The 19168-nt window shown below is 54.9% G+C and overlaps 9 protein-coding genes across 9 annotated transcripts; 6 read left to right on the top strand and 3 right to left on the bottom strand.

The window, feature by feature from the left end:
* Positions 1-231: 231 nt before the first annotated feature.
* SETTUDRAFT_168933 (uncharacterized protein) lies at positions 232-2071 on the bottom strand. Its single transcript, XM_008026496.1, has 2 exons — positions 1945-2071; positions 232-1803 (listed from the first exon to the last, which is right to left on the bottom strand). The coding sequence occupies exons 1-2, from the start codon at positions 1964-1966 to the stop codon at positions 572-574; spliced, it is 1254 nt and encodes a 417-aa protein (XP_008024687.1). The 5' UTR covers positions 1967-2071; the 3' UTR covers positions 232-571.
* A 330-nt stretch (positions 2072-2401) lies between these two features.
* SETTUDRAFT_168931 (uncharacterized protein) lies at positions 2402-4793 on the bottom strand. Its single transcript, XM_008026495.1, has 8 exons — positions 4592-4793; positions 4474-4545; positions 4289-4421; positions 4137-4241; positions 3764-4087; positions 3492-3702; positions 2540-3443; positions 2402-2483 (listed from the first exon to the last, which is right to left on the bottom strand). The coding sequence occupies exons 1-7, from the start codon at positions 4682-4684 to the stop codon at positions 2822-2824; spliced, it is 1560 nt and encodes a 519-aa protein (XP_008024686.1). The 5' UTR covers positions 4685-4793; the 3' UTR covers positions 2402-2483; positions 2540-2821.
* A 303-nt stretch (positions 4794-5096) lies between these two features.
* On the top strand, positions 5097-7026 carry SETTUDRAFT_168930 (uncharacterized protein). The gene is made up of 4 exons (XM_008026494.1): positions 5097-5180; positions 5229-5311; positions 5359-5947; positions 5992-7026. The coding sequence occupies exons 1-4, from the start codon at positions 5130-5132 to the stop codon at positions 6733-6735; spliced, it is 1467 nt and encodes a 488-aa protein (XP_008024685.1). The 5' UTR covers positions 5097-5129; the 3' UTR covers positions 6736-7026.
* Positions 7027-8457: 1431 nt separating this feature from the next.
* SETTUDRAFT_28113 (uncharacterized protein) lies at positions 8458-9036 on the top strand (the record flags this gene model as incomplete). The annotated part of the gene is made up of 1 exon (XM_008026349.1): positions 8458-9036. The coding sequence occupies one exon, from the start codon at positions 8458-8460 to the stop codon at positions 9034-9036; it is 579 nt and encodes a 192-aa protein (XP_008024540.1).
* Positions 9037-9252: 216 nt separating this feature from the next.
* SETTUDRAFT_109206 (uncharacterized protein) lies at positions 9253-9773 on the bottom strand (the record flags this gene model as incomplete). The annotated part of the gene is made up of 2 exons (XM_008026493.1): positions 9253-9678; positions 9732-9773. The coding sequence occupies 2 exons, from the start codon at positions 9771-9773 to the stop codon at positions 9253-9255; spliced, it is 468 nt and encodes a 155-aa protein (XP_008024684.1).
* A 330-nt stretch (positions 9774-10103) lies between these two features.
* On the top strand, positions 10104-11558 carry SETTUDRAFT_47243 (uncharacterized protein; the record flags this gene model as incomplete). Its single annotated transcript, XM_008026375.1, has 1 exon — positions 10104-11558. The coding sequence occupies one exon, from the start codon at positions 10104-10106 to the stop codon at positions 11283-11285; it is 1182 nt and encodes a 393-aa protein (XP_008024566.1). The 3' UTR covers positions 11286-11558.
* A 1117-nt stretch (positions 11559-12675) lies between these two features.
* On the top strand, positions 12676-13533 carry SETTUDRAFT_168929 (uncharacterized protein; the record flags this gene model as incomplete). The annotated part of the gene is made up of 1 exon (XM_008026492.1): positions 12676-13533. A coding segment is annotated over exon 1 (578 nt), but the record flags the coding sequence as incomplete, so codon positions are not given.
* A 1779-nt stretch (positions 13534-15312) lies between these two features.
* SETTUDRAFT_168928 (uncharacterized protein) lies at positions 15313-16499 on the top strand. The gene is made up of 2 exons (XM_008026491.1): positions 15313-15515; positions 15568-16499. Exon 2 carries the CDS (start codon positions 15639-15641, stop codon positions 16161-16163), a length of 525 nt encoding a protein of 174 aa, XP_008024682.1. The 5' UTR covers positions 15313-15515; positions 15568-15638; the 3' UTR covers positions 16164-16499.
* Positions 16500-16621: 122 nt separating this feature from the next.
* Positions 16622-18145, top strand: SETTUDRAFT_28109 (uncharacterized protein; the record flags this gene model as incomplete). The annotated part of the gene is made up of 1 exon (XM_008026348.1): positions 16622-18145. One exon carries the CDS (start codon positions 16622-16624, stop codon positions 18143-18145), a length of 1524 nt encoding a protein of 507 aa, XP_008024539.1.
* Between the last annotated feature and the right edge of the window lie 1023 nt (positions 18146-19168).

Below are 19168 nucleotides of genomic sequence, written 5' to 3'. Positions count from 1 at the left end.
TTTGTTCTGCAGCTTGAGCTTGTAGATACGCAGCTAATCAACTAGGAATTGTATAAAGTCGCTCTCTAGTTCTCTGTGCTCTGTACACTACACTACCACCAACACCAACACTTCAAGGTGAGAGTATATATCAAACAACACGTGTAGTTAACGCGACATAGAGAGACATAAAATAGCGAGTTGGAGATAAGTATGAGGAGAAGGAGGAGGAGGAGGAGAGAAAGATAAGTTGTAAATGCTCTGTCTGTCTGTCTGGTCTTTGTCTTTGTTTGCCCTACTTTACTACACTACACTACACTACACTACACGGTCCCCCCCCCCCCCAAAAAAAAAACAAGGAAAGAGAGAGATAGAGATCAGGGAAAACAAAATGAGAAAATGAGAGAGATGAGAGAAAAAAAAACACCAACGCCGTATTTCCCCACCAATGAGATGATGTATCCATTTTACTTCCAAGGTGTGCGACAACAAAGGGAAAAAAGAAAAGAAAAGAAGACAAAAAGGAAAAGGAAAAAGGAAAAAAAATCCAACCATGTTTTCACCAAAAATGCAATATCCAAGTCATGCAAGCTTATTGATGCACCTGGCTAACATGGCCATTTCCACCCGCAGCACCACCCCACTCGCTCTCATCATCGCTGCCAACATGCGACCAAGAACTGGGTGTCATGACGCCACCAGCCCTGCTACCCGTCTCGAACTCGCTGAAGCCACTCTCAGAAAAGGCGTCAGTGAAGCCGCCTTCCGAGAAGATCTCGGAGCGGGCATCGTGGTCCGTGTCGTTTTGCATGCTGAGGACGGCAATGTCGTCGGCGTGGTGCGAAACTTCGGAGACAGATGCCATGGTCATGGAGCGCTCTGAGCGCGGGGTCAGGGTGCCCGTGGAGACGTGCTCGGCTGTGTCGGCATCGGCGGAGAAGAAGGGGTGCGATACAGGTGCGGAGTCGGCCTGGGGTACTGCGGGGTGCGAGTCGGCCGAGGTGAAGGAGTAGAAGGACTGGGCGGCTTGCTCTGTCTCGTCGGCTTGGGCCTGGGCAGAAGAAAACGAGGCTTCGGGGAGGGACAATTGAGGGACGGCGGGTTCGGTGGCAGGGGTCAAGTCGACGAGAGGAGCAGCAGTTGGGGTAGAGACGGCCTGGGCCTCGACGGTCGCAGAGCTTTCGCGGGTAGCGGTTTCTTCGGAGACAAAAGGCTTCGGGGCGGGAGCGTCGTCATGGTTGTCGTGGTCCAGAAGGGTTGCGTCGTCATCAAAGGGGTTGGCAAGGACAGCAGCGGCAGCGGAGCCAGCGGCAAAGCCAGCGGCACCGCGTTTCCTGACGTCGCCGTTGGAAGGCTCCGTGGCAGTGGTGTTCGCCTTGAGTGTGCCGTCGCTGCTAACCATGTCGTCGAAGCTCTTGGTCCGGTCGGCCCTCGATCGCCTCTCGGCAGCCTCGGTCGTCTCAGTGCCCATCTTGGCCAGCTCGTCGAGATCGACGGCGACGCCCTCTTCTCGGGCTCTCCTGATCAGCTCGTTTCGATTCCGGCGGACCAAGTCGTCGCGCCTTCGCTTCCGCTCGTCAAAGTCATCCGACGATTCGCTGGGGCGGCGCGGCTGAATGTCGTCACCCAGATTGTGCAGGGCAATGGCAATCTTGCGGCGGGTCTGGTCGGCCCATTGCCTGACCTGGGGCGACTCGTAGATGGCGATTCCGGCGGCGACAATGACGGATGCAGCGATGATGAGGCCTGATGTCAAGAGGTTGTTAGGACCATGTGGCGGGGCAGCAGGTGCTCGCGAGGGCGAGGCAGAGCGTGGGCCGGTGCCTGCAAGCAGGTTGGCGGGAGAAGAGGAGACAGGAGGAAAACACAGGCCATGGGGGGGAGCAGCTGTACTATCGTGACCGCCATGACATGTGGAACACGGCAGTAAGCTTGCATAAGTGGAGAGCTCTGCTCGTAACTCACCTTTGGCCAGTGGCGCAGGCATCTTCGCAGCCTACCCGGGGCAGCAGGCGCTGCGTGGCGAACGGACTCGACGTGCGGGAAAAACAACAAAGGGAAAGAAAGAATGGCGGCGGCGAGATGTGCTGAGTAGCTCCGGAGGACGAGGGTAAGAAGGAGAAGAGGAAGAGGACTCGAAGGCCAGGGGAGGGTAGAGGTAAGGTAAGGTAAGGTAAGGTAAGGTAAGGTAATCGGGCGGCTGCCAGCCTGTCGCCACTCTGCACAGCCGCAGTGGCAGCGGCGATATGCAGGGCCGTTGGCGGGGTCGCGTGCCACGCGCCGACGCGACGCCCATGGCCCCCGCCATGATTGCCTGGGGCGAATTCTTAGGCTTGTCCGTTCCCTCTACTACAGTAGATTCACTCCAACACCAGCCACGCCCACTCCAACACCGCCGCCCGCCCTCGTGCTTCGCCAGCCGCAAGCAAACAGAACGCAAGCCACGTCCCCATCCGGATCATGACGTTCGCTGGCCTCTGCACAGCTGCCGATCATCGACGCCCGTAAGCTTTCACCACCGCCCGCTAGACACCGGCTCGATTTATGCCATCTTCATAAGTTTCTTTCGCAGCGGTACCTACGACTCTACTGAAACACCCGTCCACGTCCTACGCAGCACGTCCCTGTTGATCCAGCCGGGGCTCCGCACGCACGCACGACTTGACACATCACGCCCATACAAGTAAGCGCTAGACTGTCCTGGAGACGTCTTATCAGCACTACAATCGCAGCGCCAAGTCGCATCCAGCACAACACGCGTGTGCGTAGCGCTTGTCCAGGTGTCTTGAAATCTATGTCTAAAGCCAGTCTATCTCGGAGAATCAAAACAAATTCCCGCCCATCACGCATCCCGGTGGCCATCGTGCTCCTCCAGCTCCCGCATCTTTCGCACGTGTTCGCCATAGATTCCCCAGAAGCATGCAAATATACCCAATACACTCGATGTCAGCGTGACGTAGTATGCTGTCCGGTAGCACGAGAGCCCCACCTCGCACGCCAGCTGGCCGTCGGGCTGCACCACCGAATTCGAGTCATAGACGGCGCCGTAGAACAAGTTGAAAACGTTTCCACTGACCACGGGCGCCAGCGTCATGAATCCCCAGTTGACTGCGAAGCCATCCGACCCGAAAGCATCAACAACCAGTGCTGGGAAAACGCCAAACAGCACACCGTAGGCGAGTCCCGACAGCCCGGAAACAGCCCACAGCAGGTGAGGATCCTCGACACGGATCGCCGTCGTCTGGGCCAGCGCAAAGATGGTGGCCGAAATCGCGGCACACCAGTAGCGTGAGTGGTGCAGGCGTTTGACAATAACATCCGACCCAATGCCAGAAGAAAGGCGTCCCAGGAATGAGCAAAGTGAAATGACCGACACGTGCCACAGCTGCCGGTGAGCGACAAAGTCTTCGCTGATGTTGCTGTCCCAGTGCTTCCACAGCGCCTGCACGTCGTGCCCAATGTTGCTAAACAAGTCAGTCATCATGACTATACCCAAGTACAGGCAAACATACTTGATGGTCATCAGGCCAACGCCCGACAAGAGACCTATGAGCACCCAGAGCTGCCAGAACTCGGGTATGCGTAGTAGCACCATTCCAGTGACATCTATACGAGAGTGAGTCGATTTCTTGCTTGTGGTGTCGTCATCGTCGGCAATGTCACCAGGACCAGATATAAGCGACGATGTTTCGGTCGAGGGGCCGTCCCGCTCTTCTTCGGTTGCTAGACGTGGTTGGCACGTGACAGGGGGACATGTAGAGGGATACGAAACGGGGGTATTTACTAATTTGTTCTTCCGGAGGAGCAGACGACTTGAACCTGCTGCCGTGGGGCTTTGTCGAGTGAAGCACATTCGAGTCGCGCCGGGTGCGCTCGCTAGTAGGTACGACTGCATAGCCAGCGCCAGGCTGGTGATCGACAACGATAAGGAAGGGTATCGACACAAGTACGAGAAGCGAGGTTGCAAAAGAAAGCATTGTGAGCAGCCCGGACGTGTTTCCCGGAAACGCGATGCCGGCAATGAGCGTGTAGAAAAATGCACTCAGCCCGAAAGCAGCCAGCGGACATGCCGTGGCCGATCCACGGTGACCTGGCCAGTTGAGTGTTGCTAATTCCGTCAATACAAGTCCTTGGGGAGTCGACAAGAGGAAGCGAACCCGTTTTCAACGCTGCTTGGAAAGCTGCACAGCTGCCCACCCCACTCAGGAATGAGCAAAAGGATATGAGCCCCACGCCCATGTAGCCGGGACCTCCATCATATGCTAGTAATGGTCAGACACGCCTATCAATCGTGGACAGGATGGCATACCGAGCTTGATGGGGTAGTAGCCCACAAAGAGCAAAAGCATGCCGATGAAAGCAGCAAGCCTTGGACTCTTGCGATCTGTGATAAGGCCCATGGGTATGCCTGCCGCATACATGCCCAGGTTCGCAGAGGTTCCCTAGTCGTGTAAGAAGGCATACATGTTTGTTGTGGACCCGGGGATGGCATACGATGATGTTGCTCTCGGTCGCAGAGAGCTTGAGCTTATCGGCAAACTGTGGTGCCCATGCCGAGTAGGCATACTGAGCGTCGTCAGCACTCGTGTCGCCGTGTATGCTGGAGACGTACGTTTGTACCACATGCGAGGGCAATTGCGGTCGCGGCCACGACGGAGACGATGCGCGTCTTCTGGTGCAGCGGAGGGTTCGCGTCGGTGATCATTTTGCCCAGCGGACAGGAGGTGTTATTGCAGCGCGTCGGTCATGAAATGCGGGCGATAAGTAGCGAATTGCGCAACACTGATAGTCGGTCGGCACTTGTTGAGCCGAGGACAACGGGGGGCAGCAAGGGGCGCGCGGAGGGCGGATACGATTCGCAGAAGAAGAGCGTGTAAGAAATGCACAAAGCTAGCGGAGCAACAAGGCAGATGAGTCGTCTGAAATAGTTGTAGATGCGAGTGATAGTGAGTGTGGGTGTTGAGGCAGCATGGCCGGCGCAGCTGACGGGTGACTGCGGTCGTCGGAGATAAGACGCGCTGGCCGTTGGGTGTTAGCGTCAGCAGGGGCTTGGCGGAAAGAGCCGCAGAACGTCACCGGCCTCGCCCTCGTGCCTCTCCAGATTCTCCACACCTCGCCCATCTCGATACGCGACTCAAGGAACCTCCACCATGGGCGCAATCCTGTCTGTTCCCTTTATGGCCATGCCGGCCATGAGCACGGTATGTCTGCGTGCGGAGAGCCCCGGTGCGTGCTGCTAACGCTGCCAGGTCTGGAGCCTTGTTGCCTCCTGTTGTGGCGCTGCGACGTGCAGCGCCGTCATGGGCTCTTGCGGAGGAAAATGCGGCAACAGGTGCGTGTGAATGTGTGCGTCGAGGCGCGCATGCTGACCGAGTGCAGTATCGCTACCCGCATCGCCTACGCGCTCATCCTGCTCGTCAACTCGATTGTCTCGTGGATCATGCTCACCGACTGGGCCATGAAGAAGCTGTCCCACCTCACGCTCGATTACGTCGACATCAAGTGCCTTGGCGAAGAGTGCTACGGATACGTTGCTGTGCAGCGCATCAACTTTGCCCTCGGCTTCTTTCACGTGCTCATGGCGCTGATGCTCATCGGCGTACAGACGTCCAAGGACCCGCGCGCAACCATCCAGAACGGCTTCTGGCTCCCCAAGATATTTGGCTGGATCGCCATGATTGTCCTGACCTTCTTCATCCCCAACTCGTTCTTCATTGTGTGGGGCAACTACTTTGCCATGGTCGGCGCATGCCTGTTCCTCCTCATCGGTCTGATTCTGCTCGTCGATCTGGCGCACAACTGGGCCGAATACTGCCAGGAAAAGATTGAGACGACCGAGTCGCGCGTGTGGACTGGCATGCTCGTCGGGAGCGCCATGTTCATGTACCTCGCCTCGTTTGCCATGACGGTTGTCATGTACATCTACTTTGCCAAGAGCGGATGCGGCATGAACCAGGCAGCCATTACAGTGAGTTGACATGGACAGGCGTGGGACATGGCTAACATGCACAGATCAACCTCATCCTGCTTCTGCTATCTTCGGTCGCCTCGATCCACCCTGCCGTGCAGGACGTCAACCCGCGCGCTGGTCTCGCGCAGTCGGCCATTGTGGCGATTTACTGCACCTACCTCACCATGTCCGCCGTGGGCATGGAGCCCGATGACCACCAGTGCAACCCGCTGATCCGCGCTCGTGGTACCCGCAAGGCGACCATTATCATTGGCGCCATTGTCACTTTCGTCACGGTCGCATACACAACCACGCGTGCCGCAACGTACGGTCTAGCGCTTGGCGCCCAGGGCAACCCGCACGGAAACGGCTACGCCCAAATCGGCAGTGAAGACTACGAACATGGTCTCGTTACCCAACAGCCCGAGTCTCGTCGTGACATGCGCCAAGCCGCCCTCCGCGCTGCGGTAGAGTCTGGTTCTCTGCCCGCCTCGGCTCTGGACGACTCTGACAGCGACGACGAGGACGACGAGCCCGCCAACAAGAAGAACCCGCGCGACGACGAGCGCCATGCCACTCAGTACAACTACACGCTCTTCCACATTATTTTCTTCCTCAGCACAACATGGGTGGCTACTCTGCTCACGACCAACTTTGACGAGAAGGACGTGTCAGGCAGCTTTGTACCCGTGGGACGCACCTACTGGGCCAGCTGGGCCAAGATTATCAGCGCGTGGGTATGCTACGGCATCTACACCTGGACATTGGTTGCTCCGCTGGTGCTGCCGGATCGATTTGACTACTAGTATTGCAGTCAAGCCGAAATGCAGGCTGACATTTATCATGCTTGGGAGAGGCTGCGTCAGTCGAGGCTAGAGAGGTGATATACCAACTTGATTATGTATTACTAGAAGTTTGCTCGGTACAGTCGATGGCGCGGGAGAGTGTGTAGACGGCTGGTGTCCGATTTCCTCGCTCTTGTGTTGGTGACTATGCTGTTGCGAGCTGTTTCCTATGTCCATTTCCGTGGTTCCATCTTTTTTGTACATGGTATGTAGCATCCAGAGGCTGGTCAATACAACAACCGTATTAACAAGAACATGCGACGTCTGACCACTAACTGTTATCTTATCACCTTTTCGTAACACCTCTGCTCCAACAATACGACGCATGTCAGCACACGCGGGCCGAACATGAAGGACTGCAAGACCACGCACCCATTCAAACTCCAATGCGCCCGCATGAACGCATTGGCGCAAACACCAACGCTAACAAGCCAAACAAGGGGGAGTGTGTGTGGCATGAACATCACCACAGCCGTCCTATGTCAGCAAACCCCCTCTCCTCTCCCACTATCCAAACATTATCGCCTCGTGTTAATTCATTCCTCGCCGGTCCTGTCCTGCCCTGCCCTGCACCCGCTCATTTTAACCCGGCCGGAATACCATCCAGAAAAGGCGTTATTAGAATGCTGACGGCCGCCCCCCCCCCTCCCCCCTCAACGACGATCTCTCACCCAGTTTGTTTCCGTCCGTCCATCGCAATTCCCTTTTTCTTATTCCCTTTTCCGCTCCCCCCCCCTTCCCATCAGTCTTTGTCGAGCAGAGTTCGGTTTTGCCCCCCTGAGCTCACATACATACACACGACACATACACACATATACGCACCGCACCGCAACGCACCGCAACGCGCTTGCGGTACCTAACCAGCAGAAGGGCCAAAACGCGCCATACCAAGTTCGCAGTATGCGAAGTATTAGTACTGCGATTATTCCTGGCTCCAGCAACGCGCTACGGTACTGATATAATTCTTCTTCTTCTGCATTCTACTTCATTATTATTTTTCTGCTTTTTTTGGGGGGGGGGCTTTTGCTTCTGCGATCTGGAGCGCGACTATTATTCATCTTGTCGTTCATATCGTTGTTGTTGTTGTTGTTGTTGTTATTATTGCTTGTTCCTGGGAGCGCACGCAACGCAACGCAACGCAACGACATCCGCCAAAGTACCAAGACTACATAAGTATAACCTCCCCAAGGATCGCATCGCATCGCGCGCGCGCGTGGAACCCACGGTACTCGGGCATTGGCGCTCTCGAAAAGTAAGTTGGATTGGTTGGGTTGGGTTGGTTGGTTGGGTGGTATGCGCACATACTTATATGGGCATGTTAAGACTAATTACCGGAGAGTAGGGCCAAAAAGAGAGAGATACATAGATCCCAACGTCGCATGGTCTTCTCCCCTCTCCTCCTCCGGAACAGAAACAAACAAAAAACCACGACTATCCACTTCTTCGCATACGTAATTAATGGGCTGAAACTTTTGGCTGGGGAGAACTTTTTTTTTGGGTTGAAAAATCACCTTACGTCGAACTTTATTTTTTGTTTCCGGAATACAGCTTCTAGGACTCTTTCCCTGCGCACAACGGCTCTTTTTTATGTGGAGTTGAGTCAAACGAAAGAGAGACGCGGTCCTCCTCCGAGGAAAATTAAACTTAATTGTTTAATTATTTAATATTTGATTTACTTTCACAATGCCCAAGGATTCCTCAGGCGTGCGCCACACAGGTGCCCAGGGCCTGTTCGACGATGTGGACGAGATGGCGCAGATAGCGCAAATAGCGCAGATAGCGCAGCGAGCGGCGGCAGCAAATACAGACGCGTACGAGATGCATGGAGTACAGAGCCGGGCGCGACGAGACCAGTGGTACGCGGGAGACAAAGAAGCGACGGTTGGACGGCGGATGGCTTGGGACTCGCGCGTGTCGCGGTTCTTCGGCAAGATTACAGGCAAGAAAGCGGAGGACGACGACGAAGACGGCACAAAAGACCTGGTGGCCAATATGGTGGCCATGGCGGGCGGTATCGCGGCAGGCGTCGGCGGAGGCTCACAGCAAAACCACAACAGAGGCGGCGGCGGAAGCGTCAGTTATAGCATTGCGCGCGGGGCACACGGCCACGAGCACATGTGTCGCGAGGGCGAGGTCGAGGCGCTGGAAAGCCCGTGGTTGAAGGAATGCGGCATGGTCAGGGTCAAGAGCAGCGTTCCCGGCGGTTGTCAGATTGTGTCCAAGAATATGCTCCAGCGGGATGATGGAGGCGGGGGTTGGTAGCCAGCCAGGCTGAAAGCACTGTTTCTGGTCCATTGTTATTTTTTTTTCTCCAAGGAACGTAATCCGTGTTCCGATGGAGGGCGTAATGCGGTTTGAAGAGCCGAGAGAGGGCGTGTCTTTGCCCTGGTTCAGTAGCCAGACGATTCTTCAGATGCTCTTGTTGTAATAGCGCGTCACAAGGCGCAGAGGAGCAAACATGTTGCATGAAATGCATGCTCAGCGCACCCTCCCCACGCCTGCAATCTTGTCCTCGACCATCTTCATCAACATGTCCTTCTCTTTGACCGCCTTGACCCGCACCCCCTCGAGGTCTTCCAGCTGGCGCTCGAGTTCGCGCATGCGCTCCACCTGCTCCTTCTCGCTCCAGTTCAGGCCCGGCAGGTGGGCAATCAGCTTTTCAATCTGCTGCTCCTTGAGCGTAATGTCCTGCGCCAGCTCTTTGATGTCGGCCTGGAACTGCTCGGGCGAGGGCTTGGGGGGTGGCACAAACTGCTGCTGGGAGGCGTCGGCCGTGGCATTGTGCTGGGCGGCTTCGCGCGCTTCGAGCTCGGCAAACGTGTCGAGGCGCTGCTGGCCGGGCGGCACGCTGGGCGGCGCGTTGTCTCGGATCTGGCGCAGTGCCGCTGACATTTGATTCAGGAGCTGTGGCTGCGGATTAGCAGGGCGTGGTGGAGCGAGTGTGCGCGTGGCGGTACCATGTCGAGCTCGTCTTGGATCTGGGTCAGGATGTCGCCCATGGCGAATGGTCGCACAGACGAGGCTTTGGCGGTTCCAGTATAGTCTTTTCCGTGACGAGTTGCTGAATATGCGAGTGTGGGAATATGGCAGTGTAGTGTAGTGTAGTGTAGTGTAGTGGTGCATGTGGTGGTAGTGCACGTGGGGGCTAGCCTAGCGCCGGCCAAAATCACTCGAATATGCATGCCGCCAACGTCTCACCGCACTCGGCGTCAATTCATGTCTTGTTAACACTTCACTTCACTTCCCCAGGACAGTCCCCCGCCCCGCCCCCGCCCGCTGCAGCCAGCGGGAAATATGTTACGCCCTCTGCTCGCTCAAAGAATACCGTGATGCGCCCTTTGCTCCGCCCACAATGGCCCAGACAATACTCGTTCGGCGCTTGGCTTACCCAATCCCCTCCCCACCACGTCCCGCGTCGCATCGCAACCACCTCAACACACCATGCCGCTCCCGTTGATATCCCCAAGCTGATCATTACGCCCGGCTCGCCCTATCACAATTCCCTGCCCTCCTTTCTCGACCATGCAAAGCGGACAAACCTGGCGACCGACTCGGCAGTCTATATCGGCACGCTCTATGAGTATTCGTGTGCGCTGATTCTCATGCGCCTGGGCTTTTCGCTGCTACGCACCGGTCGCAAGTCGGACGCTGGCATTGATCTCATCGGCCACTGGGTCCTGGCGCCATTGATGGATCCCTTGCCCGTCATCATCCAGTGCAAGTCGCGCAAGGGCCCCGTCGGGCCTCAACATGTCCGCGAGCTCGAGGGCTCGTTCCACAAGATCCCGCCTGATTGGAAGTCCAAAGACGTGCTGGGATTGCTCGTCACAACCAAAAAGGCCACCAAGGGCGTCTTGGAGGCGTTGGGCCGCAGCAGCTGGCCCTTGGGCTTTGTCCTTGTCTCCGACGAAGGCCTCATCCAGCAATTTGTCTGGAATCGCGCCGCCTCTGATCGCGGACTCGAAGGTGTGGGCGTTACGGTGAGGTACACGCCGCGCCTTCTCTTGCCCGACGCCGAGCATGGAGCTGAGCAAAGTGGCTCTCCAGCATCGAAAAAGGGCAAGAATGCGGGCACAAGGAGAGACATCCAGTTGACGTGGATGGGCTCACCCATCTTTCCCGAGCGAAAGATCCTGGACAAAGAGACGCTTGAACTCATCCGACATGTTACCTCGGCAAATGACCAAGAAGCCGCTGAAGTCGAGGTGGAGAAGCCAACTATGGGCCGCCCAAAAGGTTCCAAGAACCGAAAAGTCCCAGAAGGCACTGAACCAGCCGTCCCCAGGCCGCGGGGCCGACCAAAGGGCGTAGTAATGACATATGCGAATAAGATGCCCTCTCCGCGCGGTGGCCTCATCCCACTGACCCCCAAGGGCCACAGTGGCCGACCCAAAGGCGTAAAAAACAAGCCAAAGCCTGTCAAGAGACGCCCTGGTCGACCTCCAGGAGCCAAAAACAAGCCAAAAGTACCAGTTGATGTTGTTGATGATGATGATGATGATGCGGAATGATCATGCCAATCAAGAACTCTTACACAAGATGGTCCTAGCACATGACATCAACACTGGCGACAGGTTTCAGTTCAGTATAACTGTTCGAATGCTGCTGGTAACGCACCAAGGAAGAGAGGAGAGGAGAAGACTGGAAAAAGAAAGCTTTATCATGTTATCCGAGTTTTACGGCACTGCATAGCCTTATCTATTTGCTTTTTGTTTTGTTTTTAGAAGCACCCGAAATCGATAGTCAACTACAGCAAAATCATGAATGATCAAAATGCATTAAACCTCATGTTCGTAATCCGTAAATTGAAATGATGTTTCTGTTCAATTTCCTCGCCTTAGTTTTTGCTTCAACACAAATCTATATTTCTGCAAGCAGCTGGCTTCAGAAACTGCCGTACATACAGCTTGCATCCTAGTCTATCGCATGCCAGCATATCACAGCCTAACGTGAAGATATCTAAACCCCTAAATACTCATTTGTCGACGAAAGGAAGCACACAGATGTATCCTACGCAGCCACAACTCCATCAACATCGACAGCTGAGAGCGTATAGACATTGTTCACACCAACAGTCCATTTCTCATCCACGTTCCTATTCGATACACAATGCCATTATACTTGGACACTGTACACTATCACGACTAGACTTTTACTAAAGCCACTTCACAGTGACATGACGTCTGAGATGAACCCCCCAGGCCACCCGCGAGCGCAGAGTATCCATGCACTGCAATTCACAGTACACTCTCGTTCCTACAAAAGTTGTCTTTTCTTGCTCCATTGTAGACCACCAACACCTCAACCCATTCATTCTCCACCCCATCTGAACACCCACTGGGCCGACCAGAAACCGACTACAAATGGCTACTCGCCCGCATGCCAATGCGCCTAGGGCCTTTTCGCGGAAAGAGGTCCAGGATATGCTGGATGAAGCCCAATTGGCTGCTACATGCCGCTTTTCGAATATTTCGCATCTACGACATCGGCTTGAGGTCCTGCATCGAGGGGGTCTTGAGCAGTGCAATTTTCGCGATGTTGACCCGATGGAAGTGCTGCAGCGAGGTATGGCAACGGAGCTTGCGATGCTGGATGCTTACAATAGATGTCGTCTTGGGAGTGAGGAAGATCCTCTCAATGCAAGGGTTCAAGACTCAGAGAACATACCCGAGATGCTCGAGTCGTTTCCACTCCGAGCTGCCGTAGCAAAGCGCGGCATGAACGTCTATGCACCACCCATCTACCAACTCGAAGGAACTGTCCGAGATAGCCAGCAGCGTACCGAGAAGATGAACGATCCGCTTCAGGCTCCAGCACAGGTCATGGATGCTCGAAACACAGTCGACGGTAATTCAGGGGCCACAGAGAATATCCAGACTGACTTTGGAGTATCCAACTACAACAAGCTAAGCGGCGCCCCATCCCCTTGGCTGTCGTTCCCCGCTGGCAATCTGACCATGGCAGAAATCCTTGCGTTCATCCCCTACTCGATCAAGTCCTTTGACGTAATCGACCGGTTCCTCTACAACGGCGCCATGTCGACCTCTCTCGCCGAATTGATCAATCGCTATCGCACAATGCCCAACGGTCAGATCGGAAACAACTCCGTCTACCGCATGATGAAAAACTCCATGAACAGCCGAGCTAGGAAGGACAAGACATACAAGAACTGGAAAGTCTCGACCCACCAGACCATCGAGAAGCCTGCCAACTACGACCCCACGAGCCTCTGCGTCACCAAGTTCCGCACGCCAGGAAACCGCAACCCGTGTGAAGTCAACCCAGCCATCTTGTTCCGCGACATGGCCGCCGGCGTCAAAGTCATGCCTGAGGGATACGACGCGCTAGACTTGACCCGCTGCATCCAGTACTGCCTGGACCACAACGACGAAGATTGGTGCTACCCACGCGATTTCGTAGAGCTGGTCGAGCGCCTCGGCGGCCCTGCTCCTGTCCACGCCGAACACCAGGACGCTGCTGCTCTGCGTAGACTGACTTCAGCCCAGAAACTCAAATACGCAACGGTTGCTGGTAAGCGTATACGCAACCGCGAGGACCGTCTGAGGAAGCAGGCTCAGATGTCAGTTGATGATTCTGAAACTGATGAAGCTGATGTCGGTTTAGATGAGTATTTGCATGCCGTTGGCTTGCAGTATGTCTACACTGCAGCCTTGGGATGGGGGAAAAAGCGCTACCGTCCTGCTGAGAAGGACGAAGAAGCTGACCAACAGGTTTCGGGGAGGTCCGCCTCGAAGCGCCCTAGGACTTCCACGCCCGTGTCTCGCGCTCGTTCAACGGAGCCTGTGCTGTCACCTCTTCGCGAGCAGGGTTTCCCGCAGGACCTGGAGGATTCCGACGATGATTTGTACGCTGAGTTCAAGAATACGACAACGACTCCCTGCATGACTCGTGCCTCGGCAGGGAAGAGTCAGTCCAGCGGCTTGGGTAATATCGAGCCGGCAGTTGATGCTGAAGACAAGAACGAAGCTAACGCACAGGACGAAACCAATCAAGACAAGGATAACGAAGACGGCAACGAAGGCGAGGAGGAAGAGAATTGGGGTGAGTCTGAAGTCATCCACGTAACTGTCCCATTGCCCCCGTACACACGCTGACTGCTCAAAGGAACACTACGCACACTCCTAGGTGAGTACATCTCACGCCACTGATGATGCGGATATTCTACACACCGATTCTTCTTGCGACGACACTAAACTAAGATGTCGATCCTCATACACGACAAGGAAACTAGCGGCGAAAACCCCTGATTGGTTCACTGCGACGTTGAGGCGGTTGGGAAGACGAGGGGAGAACGTCTTTCAAAAGGACACACTCACCACCACCCCTATGGTAGATATGCGATAATCATGCCCCCCCCCCTCCCCCTGGAATCAAAGCTACACTAGCATACATAGTCATCAAATGCAACTCTCGAAATTATCTCTTCCTGTGCCCCAGTGATTGCGTTTTATGGTAATCAACATGCTGCTTCCCTGCGCCATTTTTTTTCTCTTTCTCTCTTTCACCGTCCATCGCTATTTCCGGAACATGATTTCCCGCGCGAAAAAAAATGCTGCTTGCGGAAATGCATATCCCGTCGAAAGCCAGAGAAAAAAAAACCGCTCACCCGCCCCCCCTCCCCCTTGCACTAAGTATACCGTCTATGCCCACCAAGCCATACTTGCCCGCTTGCGGTGAATACTTCTTTTTTTTAGGCTTTCCTCCGACGGTCCCGTTTGAACTTGCATGTGTGTAGTAATTAGCGCAAAACTCACTTTCCGCAAGCGGCTGAGAGACTCTTTTCCAGACGCCGGAAACGAGTAAATAAAAAAAAAGGGGGGGGGAGGGGGAAGCCCTTGCCGCTTTTTCTTCTCGGGCGGCTCTGGCTACGTGGTGGGCGTGCCAGTAAAGAAAAGAAAAATGATATGCGGCCGACATTTCCAACACTCTCTCTGTTGTTTGCATTTTCGGCATACCGGGTTCGGGGGGGTAGCTCAGAGCTTTCGTCAGGGGCTCCGACGTTGATGTGATGATTTTCGGGCTAGACTGCAGGGACGGGGGGGATGAAGTGTTTTACTTTTTTTTTCTTGCTTATCTTATTCTGATGCCACTTTTGTGCTGTAATTATCTCCTTTGATGTAATTGTCTTATTTGATGTAATGCCGAGCCAGTCTCGTTCAGTGTCTCCAACGGCGTAGCCGCAGATTGCAATACACACCGTGTCCGTGGCTATTGTTCACACACTCTTGCCACGTCGGCATTCACTCCTTCACCGTAGATAGCGCCAGGGTTGGGTATGTGCTTTTTCGGATATGTGGTTAGCAGAGCAAAGTTTGGCACCCCAATGGCAAGGCCGGCCCCTCGCCAGCGGATAGGCGCGACTGGATTCGTGGGTAGCGCCCCTAAACCGCTGTCGCGCCTTGAGGACCATGGGAGACTTCAGCCGTAAGTAGTGCACGTGCTGGAATGGTCATGCAAACATTTCCTCACCATCAAAGTGCCCCTGCTGAGCAACAGCTACAATGTCACACAATCAGCTGGCTGTGCGGTTTGTCGCCCACGCTCCTCACCGTTCATTCCACTCGCTTCACTATGATTGGAGTGGGTGCCGTGAGAGCGGTTTCGTTTGTCTGGCGGTTTAACACGACAGTTTCACCTTACTGCAAAACTCCGACCCTGCCCATGGATGTAAGCTGTACGCCGGAAAATCACGAGAGCGCCTGACGGTTTTGTTTCCTTTGGTATGCATGGATGCTTGATGCGCCTCGACACTGCGTAGTTGACAACGACCAGGAGCTTTATATCCCACCCTCACATACACCCATCGACTACGGAGACCGCAAGAGCCCATCGATGATCCCCAGATGCAGACAAGGCCACAGAGAACCTTTGCGGCGTCCGCCTACGAGCAAATCGCCCACCCAGAATTCTATCGCATGGGATTTTGCCCGTTAAATACGCCACACGCTATACGAAACCCCAAGGCAATATCAGCCTTGGAGATCCCGTTTACCGTATATCACACCTACCCTCACGCCAACACGTACATTGCGCCACAGCAACTCGGCACACCTATCAATACCTGGTATGAGGAGTGGCAGACGGAGCCTGGCAAATTCGGCGCAAGAACCCCAATGAAGCTGCTCAACGAGCCCGTCCAGATCAATCTGAAAACGCATCCCTACGACGCCAAACGGGTCCATCTCAGCCACTGGGATCGTGACCACGAGCCGCATGGAACGACGGCGCAACGCATGGAGCTACAGAACAAGCGTGTTGAGATCAAGAAGCGAGTGCTCATTCTCGAGGCGACGAGACAGGAGAAGCGCAGGAAAGTGAGGCATGCGGTGCAGAATGCAGATATTATTGATCTCACGGCCGGCAATTGAAGGAATGGTTCTGAGGTATTCATGGCAAGTACATCCAAAGAGCTTGATGCTTGTACTTTGCTTCATGCATCGGTATACCATTCAAGGTTATCAGGACACGAGGCGTGCGTTCCCATAGTGAAGCAGAGTCTCCATTGCAGCCTAGTACTCTCTCTCTCTCCCGACTCTGGAGCCTTCACCTTGGATTCTCGAATTGACGAGCACTGGCGTGAAACCCATCACAGCACGCGGTAGAAATTTCAAGTGGGCCAGTCACAGCTCATCAACTCACAGTCACTTTTGTAATTGCCTCTCGGTGAACGCGTGCTGTAGAATATTTTGTAATGCTAATACAATTCACTGCGTCTAGCTACACGCCCTCGTGTATACAAGTTTGTCTTCAGTTGTGTTTTGTCCTTTGAACCTTGCTACAACTCAACTGGTGTTTCCAACATTTGTTCAATATTGGAGGAGAGATTATGGAGCTCTCCGACTCTACATCTACCGCCACCACCCCGTTTGCACATACACCCGATAATGATGGAACAAACCAAGATAATTCAGCTGCAACGCCGCAGAAACATGTCCAGCACAGGACCAAAGCCCCCACAACTGGAAAGCGCCCACAGTTCATGCAGCACATTCCATCCAACGAGTACGCATTTCCCGCCGGAGGAGTCATCAACGCCACCATAGTCGACATCATCGTTCTACTCCCCCAATGGTTCCGTAACCCGGGTATCCTGTTTCGCCTACTGAACAATAACATCACATCGGGGGTTCACTTTGCCATTCTGGACGAGCACCGACATCTCAACATCCACCACACTGACGAGGTCGAGCGCGCACGCGACCATCTCTCCGACACATATCGCAGGGTGATGCGGAAAGTGGAACCAGGGTGGACAAAGGCGCGGCACCGGGCGCCAGAAGACTGGGACGAGTTCGCCATGTCCATCCACAACTTTGTGCCCGAGGCTGCAGACAAAGTCCGATACATAGTACCGCCATCCATCCCGTTCCGCGATCTCGCCACGGGTCTGAAGAAGCTGCCTCAGGGCGCTGACGCAGGCGATCTCACGCGTGCACTGGCGTACGCAATGCAGAACCAAAAGGTCGATGGCTACGGCCATGTGTCAGAGTTCATGTTCCCTGATGATATCCACGTCGTCTTGGAGCTTGCGGGTAGGACTCACATCACGCAGGACCATCTTGATCGTGTCGTGGTGACGAGATACGCGCTTGCTCTCCGCAGTGCAGATACCGCGCGGCGCAAACAAGTCACTGAAGACCGGCAGATGCAGGAGAATGGAGCGGGGAATATTGGAACACAGGCTGTGTGTGTGGATCAGCCATATTCAGTACCGTCTGCGCAGAATGCAGTAGGCCACAGTCTGTATCAGGCGTCGTATGGGGACATGCCCGTGCAAACGTATGCTCCGCAGCAGATGCAGGCCGCGCCCAATTTTTCAAAAATGCAGGGTGTCTATCACGGAATGACTTCTCGGCATATTGGGCCCCTCATGCCTATCTCTACACAGCAATGGCGAACCCCTGGATACTCGATTCCAGGCACTGAGCTCGGGCAGTACAGCTTCAGTCATTCACATGCCCAAGAGCGAGCTCGATCACACGCACAAGTAGCTGCAGCAAGCATAGCATCTGAACTGGTGGCGCGGGGCAGCGAGGCAGCCGCTGTAGGGTTTCCCGGGATTCCGGACGTCTGCACGTACGACGAGGTTGGAACCCAGCATCAGGCCTGGGACTCAGCCGATATGTTGCAGTTTCCGCAGGACTGGACTGGCGAGCAGCAAATGGAGGCGCTCATGGCTGCGAACCAGACTCTGGATACGAGTGGCTTGCCCACGCCGTTTTCGTCGCCACCACAGCACACAAGCTGGATGCAGCAACAAGCCATGGACGCTACTGGTCTCTCCCCGCCTCCACAAACCACAAAAGGCGTCGACGAGAATGGTCTCAGCCTTCCCTCGCATGATTTGTGAGGTGAGCGCAAACCGGACTTTGACAGTTGACGCGGGCTGGGCTGGGGCTTTGTCACTGGACAGTATGGAGCTGACATGGCGGATAAGCCTTCCAACGCCACATGCATACGAGTTTCGGATTGATTGAGCGGGGGGACAATGCGGCTTTCGAGGTACCGTAATACCTTTACGAGATGTATTTTGGGGGGGTCGTGCGACCCTGCATGGCTGTCAGCAGGCTTGGGCTTATCTTTCTTGGGGAGAGAGAGAGAGAGAGAGTGGGATGAGTATCCAGCCAATGTGGACAAGGTTTGCCCATGGTCTCGACGACAGGATTGGTAAATCTTTCCCTTCGCGGATACGTTTTAGCCTAGGTGAATACCTGTAGTCCAATTCATCTCGAAAGCTAACTTTCTTTGCCCTAATTCAAACACACACACACACACCCCTTGTCCGAATAGACGAGAGACACCATGACATCACAGGACAAGGCGTGCTCAACTGCTGTACCAAACTTTCGTCTTCAAACCCATTTTGCGGTCCCTAATCCGCATACCAGGAGAAACCCTTAGCTCAAGGCCCCATCTACACCGGCCATGCACCTCCTCCCCCCCCCCTAGCCATTCTCCACCGCCGCCCCATCTCCCTTGGACCAACGACATTCACCCACGCAACCTCGCGCCCGCGTACCTCAGGCTCGCGCGCGCTCCCCCCCAACACTTGCAGCACAACGACTCACGCCCCCTGCCACACTTCCCCCCAAAGCCTCAGCATCACCACCCACCGGCACCTATAAACGGAAGATCGCCTATTTCCCTCGCTTACCCCTGTCCTCCCTCTTCCAGCCCCCAGCGCGCCCCCCTTCCTTCCAGCCCAACACTGGCTTTTTTGGCCCTTGCCGCGCAGCCCAACCCAACCCAATGCGCCTTCAGACCCAGCCCGCCCCAGGAGTATACTATGTACACAAGATACACACATATAGCTGGCTAGATCCTAGTAGCTAGGCAAGAGAAGGAGGAAGAGGGAGAAAGAGAAGAAAAAGCA

Source organism: Exserohilum turcica, assembly GCF_000359705.1.
Source record: "Exserohilum turcica Et28A unplaced genomic scaffold SETTUscaffold_18, whole genome shotgun sequence".
NCBI classification, from domain to species: domain Eukaryota; kingdom Fungi; phylum Ascomycota; class Dothideomycetes; order Pleosporales; family Pleosporaceae; genus Exserohilum; species Exserohilum turcicum.
Note: the sequence above shows the minus strand (reverse complement) of the source record. Positions and strands in the feature narration are given on the sequence as shown.